This window comes from Plectropomus leopardus, chromosome 9, assembly GCF_026936395.1.
Source record: "Plectropomus leopardus strain MGB_pleo_1.0 chromosome 9, ASM2693639v1, whole genome shotgun sequence".
Lineage (NCBI taxonomy): Eukaryota > Metazoa > Chordata > Actinopteri > Perciformes > Serranidae > Plectropomus > Plectropomus leopardus.
The window spans coordinates 3,313,389-3,327,960 of NC_142184.1; the positions used below are offsets into that span (position 1 = coordinate 3,313,389).

The 14,572-nt window shown below is 38.2% G+C and overlaps 1 protein-coding gene across 1 annotated transcript in view; it reads right to left on the bottom strand.

Annotated features, from left to right (window-relative positions):
* LOC121947546 (nucleolar protein 4-like) overlaps positions 1-14,572 on the bottom strand; it is a 194,629-nt gene that overhangs the window by 139,409 nt on the left and 40,648 nt on the right. Inside the window, exons 2-3 of the mRNA XM_042492641.2 lie at positions 12,073-12,225; positions 8,076-8,187 (exon numbers count right to left, since the gene is read on the bottom strand). Coding sequence (XP_042348575.2) covers positions 8,076-8,187; positions 12,073-12,225 — 265 coding nt within the window. The remainder of the gene's footprint in view (positions 1-8,075; positions 8,188-12,072; positions 12,226-14,572) is intronic.

The window sequence follows — 14,572 nt, forward strand, 5'->3', positions numbered from 1 at the left end:
TTTTAACAGTGTATAGACAACAAACAACGACATATCTGAGATGTCAGAGTGAACTAATCTCACTTTTTGAAATAACCTTTTACACTTCCACAAGCACATTATATTTTATGTTTTATCTTATTTCAATCTATATAATCTATATAATCTATCTCTGACAGCTGACTTCTTAGACCCACTGACTGTTGCTGGCGTCTGTTATCCTGCTCTGTCGGACAGTCAACACTAGAGGACCCTCTAGAGCTGGAGAGCAGCACAGACAAAGACAGGCAGTCTGACTCAGTTCAGGCCTTAAAATCCAAACTTAAACTCAGCTCAGCTTTCAGTTAGTTGCTTATTATCTGTATGTGTGTGTGTTTGTGTAGTCTGTGCAGGTTCCCAGGATCCAGAGGAGGCCGTGTGGCGACGCCTCACATCCTCCCAGATCCATATTCTTACAGTCTAGCTAAAACTCATCCAGATTATCTATACCTTAATTTTACTTATAGGTCTAATTCTTACACAGGACATTGTTGCATGTCTGTCCATCCAGGGAGATAAGTCCCTCCTGAGCTGCTTCACTGTTTTTTCCTTTGAAACCTGTTTTCTTGTGTTCAGATGCGTTTCATAAGCTGTTTGAGCCTTCGAAGCCTGAGCAGACTGGTTTGATTTATTTCTAAAACATGAGGACAAAGGCACTAAACAACTTGGCAAGAAATGAAGAAAAGATGACAAGAAAATTACCTTAAAAATAGCTCTAAAAAAGAGGGGGTGATTTTTAGAAAGTCATCCAAAAAATAGGATTTTTTAATTACTATCATTATTATTATTACTATTTCAGTACTTTTTATGTTATTTTCTTTTGTTATTGTTATTTACCCCCCCCCCCCCAAACCTATCAGCTTTGCTCAGGTTTCAAAGAATTAAAGGTCTTTTTCTTTATCTGAAGTGAGGGTCAAAGCAGAGAGGGAGTGTTATGCCGTGCAACACGTAAATCTCCTTGAGTAAAATTTTTATTTTATGATATTGGCCTTTATAACTAAAGCTGACATGACTTGAGGAAGTAAAGAGAGACTCAGTTATAATATAAACCAAAGGTACAAATGTCTCTCTCTGTTACTACAAAAGCCTCTTTTCTCTTCACACCAACATTTTATAAGGAAAGAAAGGAAATAAAGGCACAAAACAAACCACACAATCTCTCAATCACGCAGACTTTTCTCCTCTGCCTCTGCTTTCAGCCATTTATCTCCTGACCTCGTAAAGGACGCATCTAACATCCGCAGCGTCCACAGAATGGACATGAATACAGGGCAAGAGATCAATAAGGCTTAGCAGAATAGACAGGACGGTCATCATTGATTGGTGATTGATAGTCTTGTATGAGACAGGAGAAAGAGAGAGTGTGTTCTCCAGAGAGGGACAGACTGTGATAACTGACTGATTATGTGACACAAAGCTGCTGCACGGTTTTCAACATGAGGCTCCGGACCCCTGAGCGATCAGGACAACTGTGATCTGGGACAAAGACGTTTAAAAAAAAAAAGTGCAAAATTGTGTGTTTTGGGTTTTTTTAAAGCCAATTGTGTAGTGGTGTTGTATGAGGTGGTTCATATTAAGTGTTTTTAAATTATTTTTTTATCATAATCTGAACTGAGGCGATAAATCAGAAAGGGTTGCAGGTGTTTTAACCCTTTGAAAACAAAACCAGTTTTCGTGTACAGCATTCAGAGGCCTGGCCCAAGTATGTAAACCTCTGAAATCAGAGCAAATTGGTTTGATTTATTTTGATTTGTTTATTTATTTATTTATTGGCTTTTATCGCTTTTATGATAAGATGATGAAGTGATGAGAAAGTGAAAGGAAAGGGGCAGATAGAATAAGGATGACATGCAGCAAAGGGCCACAGGCCACAAGAATCGAAACCGGGCTGCTGCAAAGCGCTCAGCCTACATGAGGCGACGCTCTCCTCACTGAGCTAGAGCCCGCCCCTCGTTTGATTAAATAAAAAAAAACAAAAACATAAATAATGGGAAATGCAGTCCACAACTTGGCATGAAATGTCCTGAAAACTGCCAAAATATTGTGAAAGGTGACAAGAAAATAATCTGAAAAAGAGAATCATTAACAAGAGACAAATATCAAGACAATTAAAGTTATATTTAATATGATTAAATATTTTAAAAAATGGGTTACAGAGATACATATATATTTTTTTTCATTATTTGTATTGATTATTGTTTTATGTTATTTTATTTTAGCACACTTTTAGGTCATTTCCTTTTTTTGTTCTGTTACTTTTCTTTCTTTCTTTTTCTTTGCTTCTTTCAATATTCTTCAGGAGAATTAAGCTGTAGATAAATGACTGTTCGTTTTGAGCTTCTGTCCTCTAACATTGTTCTGCAAACGGTTTAAGTCAAATCAATTTTACTTAGAAAGCCCAAAATTAGAAATTTGGCTCAAAGGGTTTTACAATCTATTCAGCAAGCTAAACCCCCCCATCCTTTGACGTGAGTGATAACTCTTTCAGAACGAGCTGACATTTAATAAATATCAAAGTTCCCACACATGAGCGACATTTTAAAACTTGTCTATGAATTTTCAAGGACTCATTCTAACAAAAACCTCTCGTGCTACTCGTCGGCTGTTTCTCAAACGTATCAGATTCAAACTCTATTTAAACAGCATTTCTGCTGGCTGGCATGAAGAGAGGGAGGGACTGCAGAAAATTAAGTGTAATGTTATCCACTGAAAACTGCAGTAAGAATTTCAATACAAACCACAACAAAAAACTTTACTTTTCCAAAACTTTCATTGACTTATACTAATTCCATGATTTTTCCAGGCCTGGAAAATGTGACTGTGAAATTCTATGACTCAGCAGAATAAACTGAAATAACACTGACACTGTGATGCAAACACAGATGCACTCTGGTTTAGCTGAAAATTTTGTTTTTTTGACAAAAAAAACAACATATTTTTGTTTTTTTCATCTTAAAGAAAGCAAAGTCTTCTGCTAACCTACACCCACACACACGCATTCACACACACACACACACACACACACAGAGTGAGCCTGCTGCCTGTGTCAATTAAACATGGCCCTGGTCCACGCTGATTAATTGCATTTAATAATTCACAGCTGAACTTTAGTGGGAGTCACTTCAGTGTGGCGATAAAGAGGGCTGAGGTCGTGTGTGTGTGTGTGTGTGTGTGTGTGTGTGTGTGTGCATGTGTGTGCGTGTGTGTGCATGCACGTCGGGAAGAGGCCGAACCCCCACAGGGTTGGAAGGCAATTAGCTGCTCTCTCTCTCTGAGTGGCATCCAGTGAAGGTACAACACACACACACACACACACACACACACACACTGAGCTGAGGTATCACGGCTGCTGTCATTACTCTGTGTGTGTGTGTGTGTGTGTGTGTGCGTGTGTGTGATTGTTTGCACAGCTTATTTCATCTTGTAATTAATTAACTTCTACGTTCTGTGGAAACATCACATCTTCATATTTCATTTCATGATGTTTCCTTTTCATTGTTTTAAAATCAGTGACCAGCTGATCCAAACACACAGAGAAACAGTTTGTTTTGATTCACATATAAAAAGAGAGGGAGCCCCTTTGACGCTGCCTCTTCAAGCTGGGAATATTCGCCGTTATGCCGCCTCGCTGTTCTGTATTAGAGGTACGGCCATGAAATGGGGGGCCAAGTTGTCTCACTTTGAAGCTGCCAGGGAAGGCAGTAACAGCACCAAAATGTCATCTGAAGAAGTTCCCTTAAGGTGTTCTTGAGATATTGCTTTCATAAGAATGAGACAACTGCATGGTCACCATGACCTTTATCCTTTGACCGCCAAATCTAATCAGTTCGTCCTTGAGTTCGCTGGAACATTTGTGCCAGATTTGAAGGAATTGCCTTCGTTCACAAGAATGACACAGACGAGGTCACAGGGACCTTGACCTTTGAGCTATGATTACTAAAATCTAATCAGCTCACGCTGAGTCCAAGTGAAGCGTTCTTGAAATACAGTGTTCAAAAGAATTTGCTGGACGTACAGTCGTACGGACCGACAACTCGAAAACATAATCTTCTGCGTGGAGGCATAAAAACCCTTTAATGGGGTCACATGTCACAACCATCACGCCTCTTTTGATTCCACGATGCCGGCATGCTGTCTAAAATCACACATTGGAGGCTGCTGTCGTTTGGTTCTGTGTAGGGACGATAACAATTAATCGAAAATCAATCAATCGTTAAGAATCTAACTGAACATGTGAAATCATTATCAGTTAAATCAATAGGCTATGTGATGCTGTCAAAGTATATGAAAAATGTTGCCGTAAGCTTTGATTGAGGAAAAAACAATTGTTATTCTTTGAAATAAGCAAAATAAGAATACGAATACGAAAATTTGGATATGTAACACTGAGGATAACTTTTCTCTGCCAGGACTCCCCTCTCACCCCTCATCTTCTCTGTCTCCTTTTGTCCTCCTCTCATTTCTTCTCCTACATTTCACTCTTTACACCCTGTACTGAGATCTCCTCTCCGGCCCCTCCCACCAGCGCCGGCTCTTTCTCCCTCTCTCCCCCGACTCTGTGGAAAATGAGCTCGTTTCCTGGGCCATTTTCTTTGTTAAAAGCCATTAATTTGGCTAATTGAGGAGAGAGACAGGACACTCCAATGACTCCTCTGTTTAATGAGGGACGTGGAGGAAAAACCGGGGGGGAGGGATGGACGGAGGTTATGGGGACGGGTAGAGGGGGCGGTATAGGGGAAGGAGGATGTGGTGGCGAGGACTGCAGGGATGGGACAGGAAGCTTGGAGCAGCAGAGGGGGATGATGGGAAACAGAAGAGGAGCTGGGAGCGAGATGGTGGGTGGGAAGCTTGGAGGAGAGAGCAGAGACGAACAGCTGGAGGGGGGATGGAGGGATGAGCAGGAGGAGGGATGGGGGAGGGATGGGAGTGTGGAGAAAGGCGGGGAGGGGGCCTTCAGGGTGCCAGTAGTTTCTGAACATATATAACGTGTGTACGTGTGTGTGTGTGTGTGTGTGTGTGTGTGGTGTGGGGGGGGGGGCAGAGGAGGAGGATGTAAAATACATGTCAGCATCTTGTCTTTCGGCTGGCAGCTAAAAACGTCCGAGCTGAGATACTTTAACTATATTTTCTGCTGAAAGACTGAGGGTATCATTGAATTTCACTTTTTTTACATTTCATATACATGTTATTACAAAAAAATACACAGAGGAGTCTGATAGCTCCTTAACCCTCTGAGCAAACTGATATCTTTTAAAAACATGGGTGGACGGCAAAAACAAACTCAAGAGGAAATGACTAAAAAATTAGCAATAAATTAGTAAAATATTTTTAGAAATGACCACAGAATTAATGAAAAAAGAAAAGAAAAGTAAAAAAACAACTGAAAACAAGGAATTGACCTGAAAAATAAAAGAAGAAAACAAATGCTTAAAAAATAATGATAGTTTGGTGTGTTCTTGTGAAGTTTCTTGTTATCTTCCTCCCATGTTTTAGAAAGAAATCAAGACAATTTGCTCAGCTTTCAAAGGGTTAAAGTATTCAATACAAGCTGAGACCTTGATATCTTTTAAAAAGTAAAAGGCAATGAGAAACACTGGAAAAATGACCCAAAAATTAAAATAATGATAATTCTGCCACTTCTATCAGCCATTTTCCCTAGCTTTTTTTAAAAAAATTAATTAAATCTACAAAATCTTGTAAACCCTAGAAACGTCCTCAAATTCAAGAGATGTCCTACAATCCTTCAAACATCCTAAAATCCTAGATACATGTATGGTCAAGTTCAGTATCCTTGTTTTAGTGACAATAACGGCGAGCCGGCCTCGGTCTGCAACAATAAGTCATCAGATTATAACATGAAACATTTCACGTTATAACAAAATAAAAACGATTTTGTTCACCCAAGAAAATAAGATAAATTAAAGATAGATAATGTGATAAATAATGTGAGAACATCTTTACGTAACCATAAACTTTTCACATAACATGATGCGGATCTGTTTTTCTTTTTCTAGCGTGATAGCAACGTACCTCCATAACAAACAGAGCGCGTTCTCCACATTGGCCTGTTTTTAAATCTGTTACGTCAAACCTGCTTTACATCTTCACATTCAGCTGAGTATCATTTTCTGTGGAATGAAGGAAAGACTGGGAAACATCTAAAACCATCAGTTTTATCTTTAATTGTCTCTGGTATAGATCCTGCAGAGACTTCACAGAAGCTGCTCAGCTCAGCCACAAAGCTGCTCATCGGCATGACTGACAGGTGTGTCGGCACGAGGAAGGCAGGACTACTGTAACAACACGCCTTTTATCTCACGCAGAAACGATGCATATTTCAGCTTTAAAAACAGACGCGAAACCTGTTTATTCAACATTTCACACGTTTTCTGTTTCTCATTGAAAACAAACCCCCTGCTTCCTCCCAGATTTGTGTCGCATTATCACCTTCACAGGAAGACAAATCTGGGGATAACAATCAATATTTGAATTTTAAAATTGTAAATATTAAAACTTTGTGGAAAAAAAAACAAAAAAATGTAAAGATCAGTAATAACTTCAAAAAAGTTTTGGCATTCAGTGCGACTAAAGTGGAGTGTTTTGCAGAAAATCTGTCTGTTTTTCAATCTGCCAGATTTTATTTTCCTTTTTTCCCTCTTTACATTCAGATAATGTGTTGACAACGTTGCCAAGATGCGGGGCGGCAAATATGTGTGAGAGACAAGCGAGGGGAAGGAAGAAAGAAGGTGAGAGGGACTCTAATTGAAAGACATTTCAGAGAAAGAAGGTGAACAAAAAGAGTGATTACAATGAGGACGAGCTGAAAGCAGGAGAAGAGTGAGAGACAGGACGGGTTCCTTTGATGGAGATGCAGAGAAAGAAAAACAGCGAACGGAGACGAGATCTCATATTTTCTTTGCCAGTATTGGATTTCAGTTTCATGCCAAGACAGAGTGTTAAACCAAGTTAAACTGAAGTGGAATTAAGTGGCGAAGAAAGCGCAAGAAAAGAACCACAAGTGAAAATAGTTTAGCATTTTACAGTGTTAATATCTCTCATCTTCTGTCATCTGCTCGTGTCGACTTTGACAGGTGATCTCACGCTAATGGAGCTTAATTTTGCTCATTAGTGAAACATTAGACACAATTCAAGACTAAAACTGAACTACTGTAACGACAACGCAAGCAAAGAAAGCACAAGAAAAATCTTTGATTCTTTCTGGTAGAGTCTGAAGTGAGTCTGCGTCTGCTTCGCCTTTATAGGCAAATCTCGTGGTGAGTATCAGTTTAAGGCATAGAGGTTTAAAAACACTATTTTCCTCAAAAGGAAATCTAAAATATCAGTCAATAAGCACAAATATGTTCAAACTAAAAGAACTCTCCTACCAAAACCTACGTGGGTTTCCATTACAGGCTGAAAAATTTAAGCAATAATTTAGAAATGTTAATGTAACACAATTACGAGTTAACTGCGTTTAGATTGAATGTTATGTGACTTCTATTTCATTTCTTCTTAAACCACGTTTAAGAAAAACGGTTAATGGAAACCTGCCTCATGAGCCTTGTTTTTTTGTTTTGTTTTGTTTTGGTTATGACTTACTGACAAAACTAATTAACCCTTTCCTCCTTTTTGGTCATATACAAACAGACTTTGATGTCGGCAGAGTTTCTCTTCAGTGCCCAGTTACATTCATTTAATGTGTATTCCCTGTTTAACAGACAGTAATTCACTTTATGGTTAATAAAGAGAGAATAAAGAAACTAATAAGCCAGAATTCATTGGTGTCAACACTAACAGGAAGATTTTTTTTTTGCAACAAAATGTGATAAATCACACTGTTAGTAAAAAGTAAAAAGTGCATTCCACTCAGGGACACACAGCAGAGGGTAATTATAATGCACTTTATAATAAATGATCATTGAAACAGTAGTGAGATCATTAATGATTCTGCCGAGGTGTTTGCTACAGTTTGTGCTGCATAAAAGTCTTCAGGCTCAAAGTGAGAAACGAGAGGGATCACCGACTCGAACATTTGCTGCAGTGTTGTGTGTTTGTACCTTTGTAGTCCTGTCCGGTGGTGCTGATGTGCATCCTCTTCTGACACTCTCCACAGCTCATCAGGAAGCGAGTCACCGCCTCCCTGGGCAGGAAGGCGTACGTCTCGGCGATCTGAGACAGAGACACCAGCGAGACAGAGAGTTGTTAAAACTCTTTCTCTTGTTTCTGAAAGCACTGATGATGATACAAAGAGCTGTGTGATGGTGATGTCTGGACTGAGGCAAAGAGCACACGGAGCTGCAGACCGCATTTATTGTACATGATTTATTTCCACCTGTCACTTTCCTGGTCTCCATAATTCATAATCATTAAAATCTGCATTTAAGATACAAACATTTGCAGTGATTTAAAGTTAAAATTTCAATATAAATTGATTAAAGTGCATAGTTATTTTTATCAGTGGTGTAATGTAACAAAGTATTATTACTGAATTGCTCAGCACTGCTCCTTAAACAATATTGTTCTCATTCTTACATTTTATTACAACATGTCCCGACAGGACGAAGGTTTGGTCCGGATCCAGTTGGTCATGCCTGGCTTACAGGTACATGTGATAAATCAGTGGTATGGGCGCTATTAATAGCCACCTCCGTGCATATTGGCTGGCACGCAATGACAGGTGTTTTGTTGGAAAACCTTGCAGGAGTGAGACAGTTTGTACAACTGCTCCAGTTAAAGCGGGCTGTCCGACATATCCGCGCGCTGGAGTGGATTGTCGGACATGTCAACGCAGTAGAGCGGGCTGTCGCACATGCCCACGCGCTGGAGAGGGCTGTCAGACGTGTCCACGAGCTAGAGCTGTCGGACATGTCCGTGCAGTAGAGCGGGCTGTCGCACATGCCCACGCGCTGGAGAGGGCTGTCAGATGTGTCCGCGCGCTAGAGCTGTCGGACATGTCCGTGCAGTAGAGCGGGCTGTCGGATATGTCTGCGCGCTAGAGCAGGCTGTCGGACATGTCCGTGCGCTGAAGCGGGCACTATTGCCACTATCAAATATTATTTAAAAGCTTTTTCCACTGAGTTATTTTCTCCCTCATGGTCAAAGTTCGTGTGATGCATTTTAATGTCATGTTAAGGTAAATTCGTGTCATTTAATGTCCTATATTTCTCTGAATGACTTAACAGCTGTGATGAGAAGTGCTCGAGTGCTACACCGTAATCTTACTTTACAAAGTGATGTGGACAAAATCAACTACAGTCTGACGCTAAAATCCAATATTTACAGCTGATTATTAAACCACTAAAACATTTCATGTCATCACTCCTTATCATTCAGGCCATGTTGTCTACATTTCAAACCTCATCCCAGAATGTAAAGAAATGCCTTCATTACCTGCTTCTCTCAAAGCATTTAAAGATGGATTTTTTTTTATCATCATTTATTTATTTTTATTTTTTTTAAAGAGTCGCCGCACTCCTCAGTGACGGTGAGGATATGCGGTCTATAAATTAGTGGGTGTGTTTGAATGTGCGTGTGCATAAATCAAACATTTACTCTGGAAGAGACGCACAAAGACACAAAAGAGGAGAGGAGGAAGGGTGGAAAATAGCCAGCGTGGGTGGATGGGGGGTTGCTGTGTATGCAGCAGTGTGAGTGTGTGTGTGTGTGTGTTTGTGTGTGTGTGTGTTTGTATGAGAGAGTGACAGAGGGGGTAAAGCAAACGCAAATGTCACTCCCAGCCTTTGGTGGCACTCAGACCAGCTTCTGGCTTTAACTATACTGTATATACAGTATAGTTAATAATACTCGCTTTAACTATACTGTATATACAGTGTAGTTAATAATACTCGCTTTAACTATACTGTATATACAGTGTAGTTAATAATACTCGCTTTAACTATACTGTATATACAGTATAGTTAAAGCGAGTATTTCATAATCATTCACCCTTTCCTCGTGCTTGTTTAAGTATCGTTATTATGTATTTATTTGTGTAATTACTGATTTACAATTATTTCATTTTATCTTATTTTTTTAATCATAAGCCAGCCAGGGAGGGAGATAAGGGGAGGGTTATATAAAAGGTTAACTTTCTTTCTGTATTATCAAAACCTGCAAAATGTGTGAAACATATGGCTGCATATGGATGAGATGCAGCTATGTATATATGATTTATTCTTATACTGTGCACATCACTTAATAAAAAAGCGCTCACAAAAAACACTATATATAGATGCAGAAGGACACAGAAGACAGTCTGATAGGCCAAACCTAATATTTCTGTGTCATTTTTTGAAATGAAAATCAAAAGGAAAATGATAAATACAGATTGGTAATAAATTTAGAGGAAGGAGAGAAATTTCAGAAAAGTGAAACACTCAGTTATTAGAGCCTCATAACTCTGCAAACACAAATCTGTGGAAGCTGCACTTACTCCATTTCACCAAAAGAGGGCAGTGTCACCAGAGCAGAGACGCTCCATCACTCTCAGCTTTATATAAACCCCAAAACTCAAAATCTTTAAGACCTATCTGCCCCCATCCTCAACAACAGTATGATGGTGCATTTATAACTTAGCTTGAATTATGTTTAGGATAATTAATATAGTCAAGGATAGTGAGATGAAACTAAAGGAAATAAGGAAAAGGTCAGGGAATCAAATTAATGAAATAAAAAGCTGGAATGGTGAAGAAATTCTTGAATAACAGTGATGTGATAACGAGGGCGCGCACGTTCACACGCTGTCAGATGAAGACATCTGTGACCTATAAAACTGCTGTTTCAAAAAATGTATTTACTGGAGTTTCTTATTTTTTATCTCTCTGATGTTACTATTTCAAATGCTGTCTTTATTTATGCTGGTGTTTTTTTATATTAGGAAAAAAAATAAGGATTTTTTTAAGGTCTAGTGTGTAAGATTTGGGGGATTTAGTGGTTTCTAGCAGTGAGGATTACAGATTACAATCAGCTGTAATTTCTCCTGATTAGTCAAATACTTTAATCAGTTAATAATTAACTGGCAACTGTTTTTTTCATTGTTTAAGTCATTTTTCACGCAAAAAAAACATTTCATGGTCCCAGCTTCTCATATAAAATGCATGTAAAATGTATGTATGAGGACTTAATAATTTGAATTATTTTGATTCATTAGATTAATTTAAACCTTTTTGCACGTGTACTTTTACTTTAACACTTTGATGCATTTACCTGAAATTATATTTACTCTGTTTGCGTTTATTTAACAGTAGACCTACATCAGTTTCACTAATGTTGAATTTAATTTTTCATATATTTTTTATTTTATCCTATTACAACTTTTTTTTGTGTCATCTCTCCAGTTTTGTTCATGTGCCAGAGTCTTAAACAAATTTGGGTGGTTAAGAGCGTTTGGTGCATCTGGAGTTGACTTCTCTTATATTTTTTCTTATCAGAAAATTAAGTGAAAATATGAGAGAAATTTAAGAGAATATTACTGCATGCATTGTTTAGTCATTCTGAAGAAACTGAAAAACTGAAAATTGTTGCCAATTGTTTTTCTGTTGATTGATGAGTTCATCGACTAAATCAGCTCTACTAAAAAAATAACACCTTTATATAAAAAAGGTGAAAGTAGAAACTGACTGCATGTGTCTGTTAGTTTCGTTTCAGAAAGATTCAGAGTGAAATCCACCTGAGCCGAAACTGAAACTTTCTTTTTTGCTTTTTTTTGTGTTTTTTTAAATACCAGAGACTGTAAAAGAGGAATGAAGCCCAAAAGAAGAGGAAGAGAGATAAACAGAGAGAGAGGACAGACTGTTAGGCAACAGACAACACAAGTTACGAAAGACAGAATAGTCTCTGTGGGGTCGAGGTCAGAGGGCGGCCCGAGACACAGGACACACAGAGGCGTGAAAACTTCAAGGAGGAGACAGACGAGACAAAGTGAGAGTGAAAGACAAAAAGATGACATCAAGAAACCAGAAAGAATCCAAATTCAGAACAAAAGTAGAAGCTGTCGTACACAAATCAGCACTGTCATCATGTGGTTTAAATGTTAACGTGAAGTGATTTTCTTACAGCTTTGTAGGTCTTCTTCTGGCCAGCGTGTTTCGGGGCTTTGCCGGGGTCCGTGCTGATCTCCACGTGCATCGCATAGATGATGTCGAAGAAATCCTCCACCACCGCCACGCGCTTCAGGGACGAGTCGACCCCCGATACTCCGTCCACACACTGGAGACAGAGGGGGAGACACTTTGAGTTTTTGGCCTTTATTCAAAAGTAAAGACGGACAGGAGACATGAGGACAGTGAGTGTGTTTCTACCCGTGATTATAAGTGTAAACGATCACCGAGATCACCAGATCACTCAGACCTCACCAGGATGTCCGGCACTCGTTTATTTAACAGCAGCTATCCACATTTTCAAAGACATCTCAGGTTTCTTTTTTTTTTTTTTTTAAAAAAGGTAAAAAGGTAACCAAGTTCTCTCAAAGTTTTTCACTTATGTGAATTTGCTGCTTTTCAGTGTTTTATTTCACTATAAACTGAAAACATTTAGGTTTTGTATTACTACTCTGACAAAAGTTTAGTTCTTGGAAGTTATTTTGTGGCATATTCAATATTTTCAGAGAATTTAATTAAATAATTGAAAAAAAATAATTAGAATATAAATTGTTAGTTGTAGCCCAGCTTCTATTTGTAATGATGTCTGTGCAAATCTAGTCTCTAAAATAAAATACAATATATTATTATAATTATTATTATTATTATTATTATTATTATCATTATAATTATAATTATCATTATACACTTCAGATGCAGAAAAAAAACTACATGGCTTGGCTGAAAAGACAATCTTTAACTTGAGATGAAATCTAAAAATAACAAAAATAAGTTAAAACTACTAAAAATGAATAGTAATTCTAATTAAAAGTGGCAGTATTGCTTCCCTCTCTTTAGACTGTGAGACCTGCAGGCTGGCACTGCAGGACTATTTTCTCACTTTGCCACGAGTAGAAAATGAAAACAAGGACGTTCGTTACAAATGAAAACTGAGTCACTGACTCTTGTCTTTACTCTCGACTATCAAAAGCTCAGTTACAGTTTTCTGTTGAAATTATGAGTCATCTGTAATTTACAGAAACTCTGCTGACGAGGAGTCGCTGTGAAGTGAACTTGTGAGCAGAGTGTCTTTAATATTTGAGATCAGAGGACTCATTGATGCAGATTAAAGCTGCATGATTACAGATATTAATCTATTCATGTGTATTCTGCTGCAGCGCTCTGATCATTCGTCTGCAGGATTACAGGCAGTAAAGTTAATATGCTAAATTTTTTTGGCAAGTGTTTCAAACATACTGCAGATGGAACTTTCTGGCTTATTTGAACATTAACTCTTCGCCTCCTGCACATAAAACACAAGACGAGTGCTCTCACAGGCTGAGTTGGTGATGGATTTTGAAAGTTGAGTTGACTTACAACTATTTATCACAACCGCAATCAACAGAGGCTCGTTTCACAATGCGCTCTCGAGGTTATCTAAGGCTACATTAACACTGCAGGTCTCAGTGCTAAATTCAGATTATTATTACTTACATCCCATTCACATTCACATTATTTTTTAAAATATCAGATTACAGTTTTTTACAGGTCCTGAACTGACCTGCACCTGCAAAAGAAAGATAAAATGGTCACACGCAGCATGCTTTTGTACAGAAATAAACACGGTGGTCACTAAAGTCATCGTTCACAGTTTCATTGAACTTGATGTGAATTTGTGAGAAGATGATAATGAGAAGAAAAAGTGCCATATTTTTTTAAATATGTATTTTTGTGGAGCAGTGGCTTCTACACAGATGAACAGTCGGAGTGAGAAATAATTGGGAAATGAGACAACCAACGTCACTGTAACAGATTTTGTCCAAAATTTGAGGATGTCAAGGCAAAGACTACTTTTCTGTCAGCGACGCTACACAAGACTCCCGTGGAAAGACCAGGTGTAAACAGGTATCAGACACTTCAATTTAATGCTTTTCAGAGCTTTTCATGATCATTTCTAACCAAATTTAAGACTGACCCATCTGTGAGTGACATAAAAGTCACGTGACTTCCGATATGCATGTTCAGACTGAGGTCGCAAAAAAAATTAGTCAGTTAGTAGCCTAAATATGGATCTCACGTTACCTCCCTACATTGAAAAAGGATAAGCTCTTCTAATTTCCCATATCTTCAGGGTTGGAGGCTGTAAATGCAGTGATGCATGCTGGGTGGTTTCTGTCACTCAAAATAAACATTAACTTTGTAAACAATACATCTCGGAAAAAGACAGACAGAAAGACAATTTTACCAGGGGACAAAAAAGTGTGATATTTGAGAGTAAAATGACATAAATAATGCAGTTTAAGTATTTAAATACACAAATAAAAGCTCTTATAGCGTTCTGTTACAAAGTACATCTTATTTTTCTATGTCAATCAAAATGCAAATGACAAAACAATTAAAATGAATTAAACATGTATTTTAATTAGATGTAAATGAAATAGTGCCCATCTGTGTCCATAGGTAATATAATGTAACTG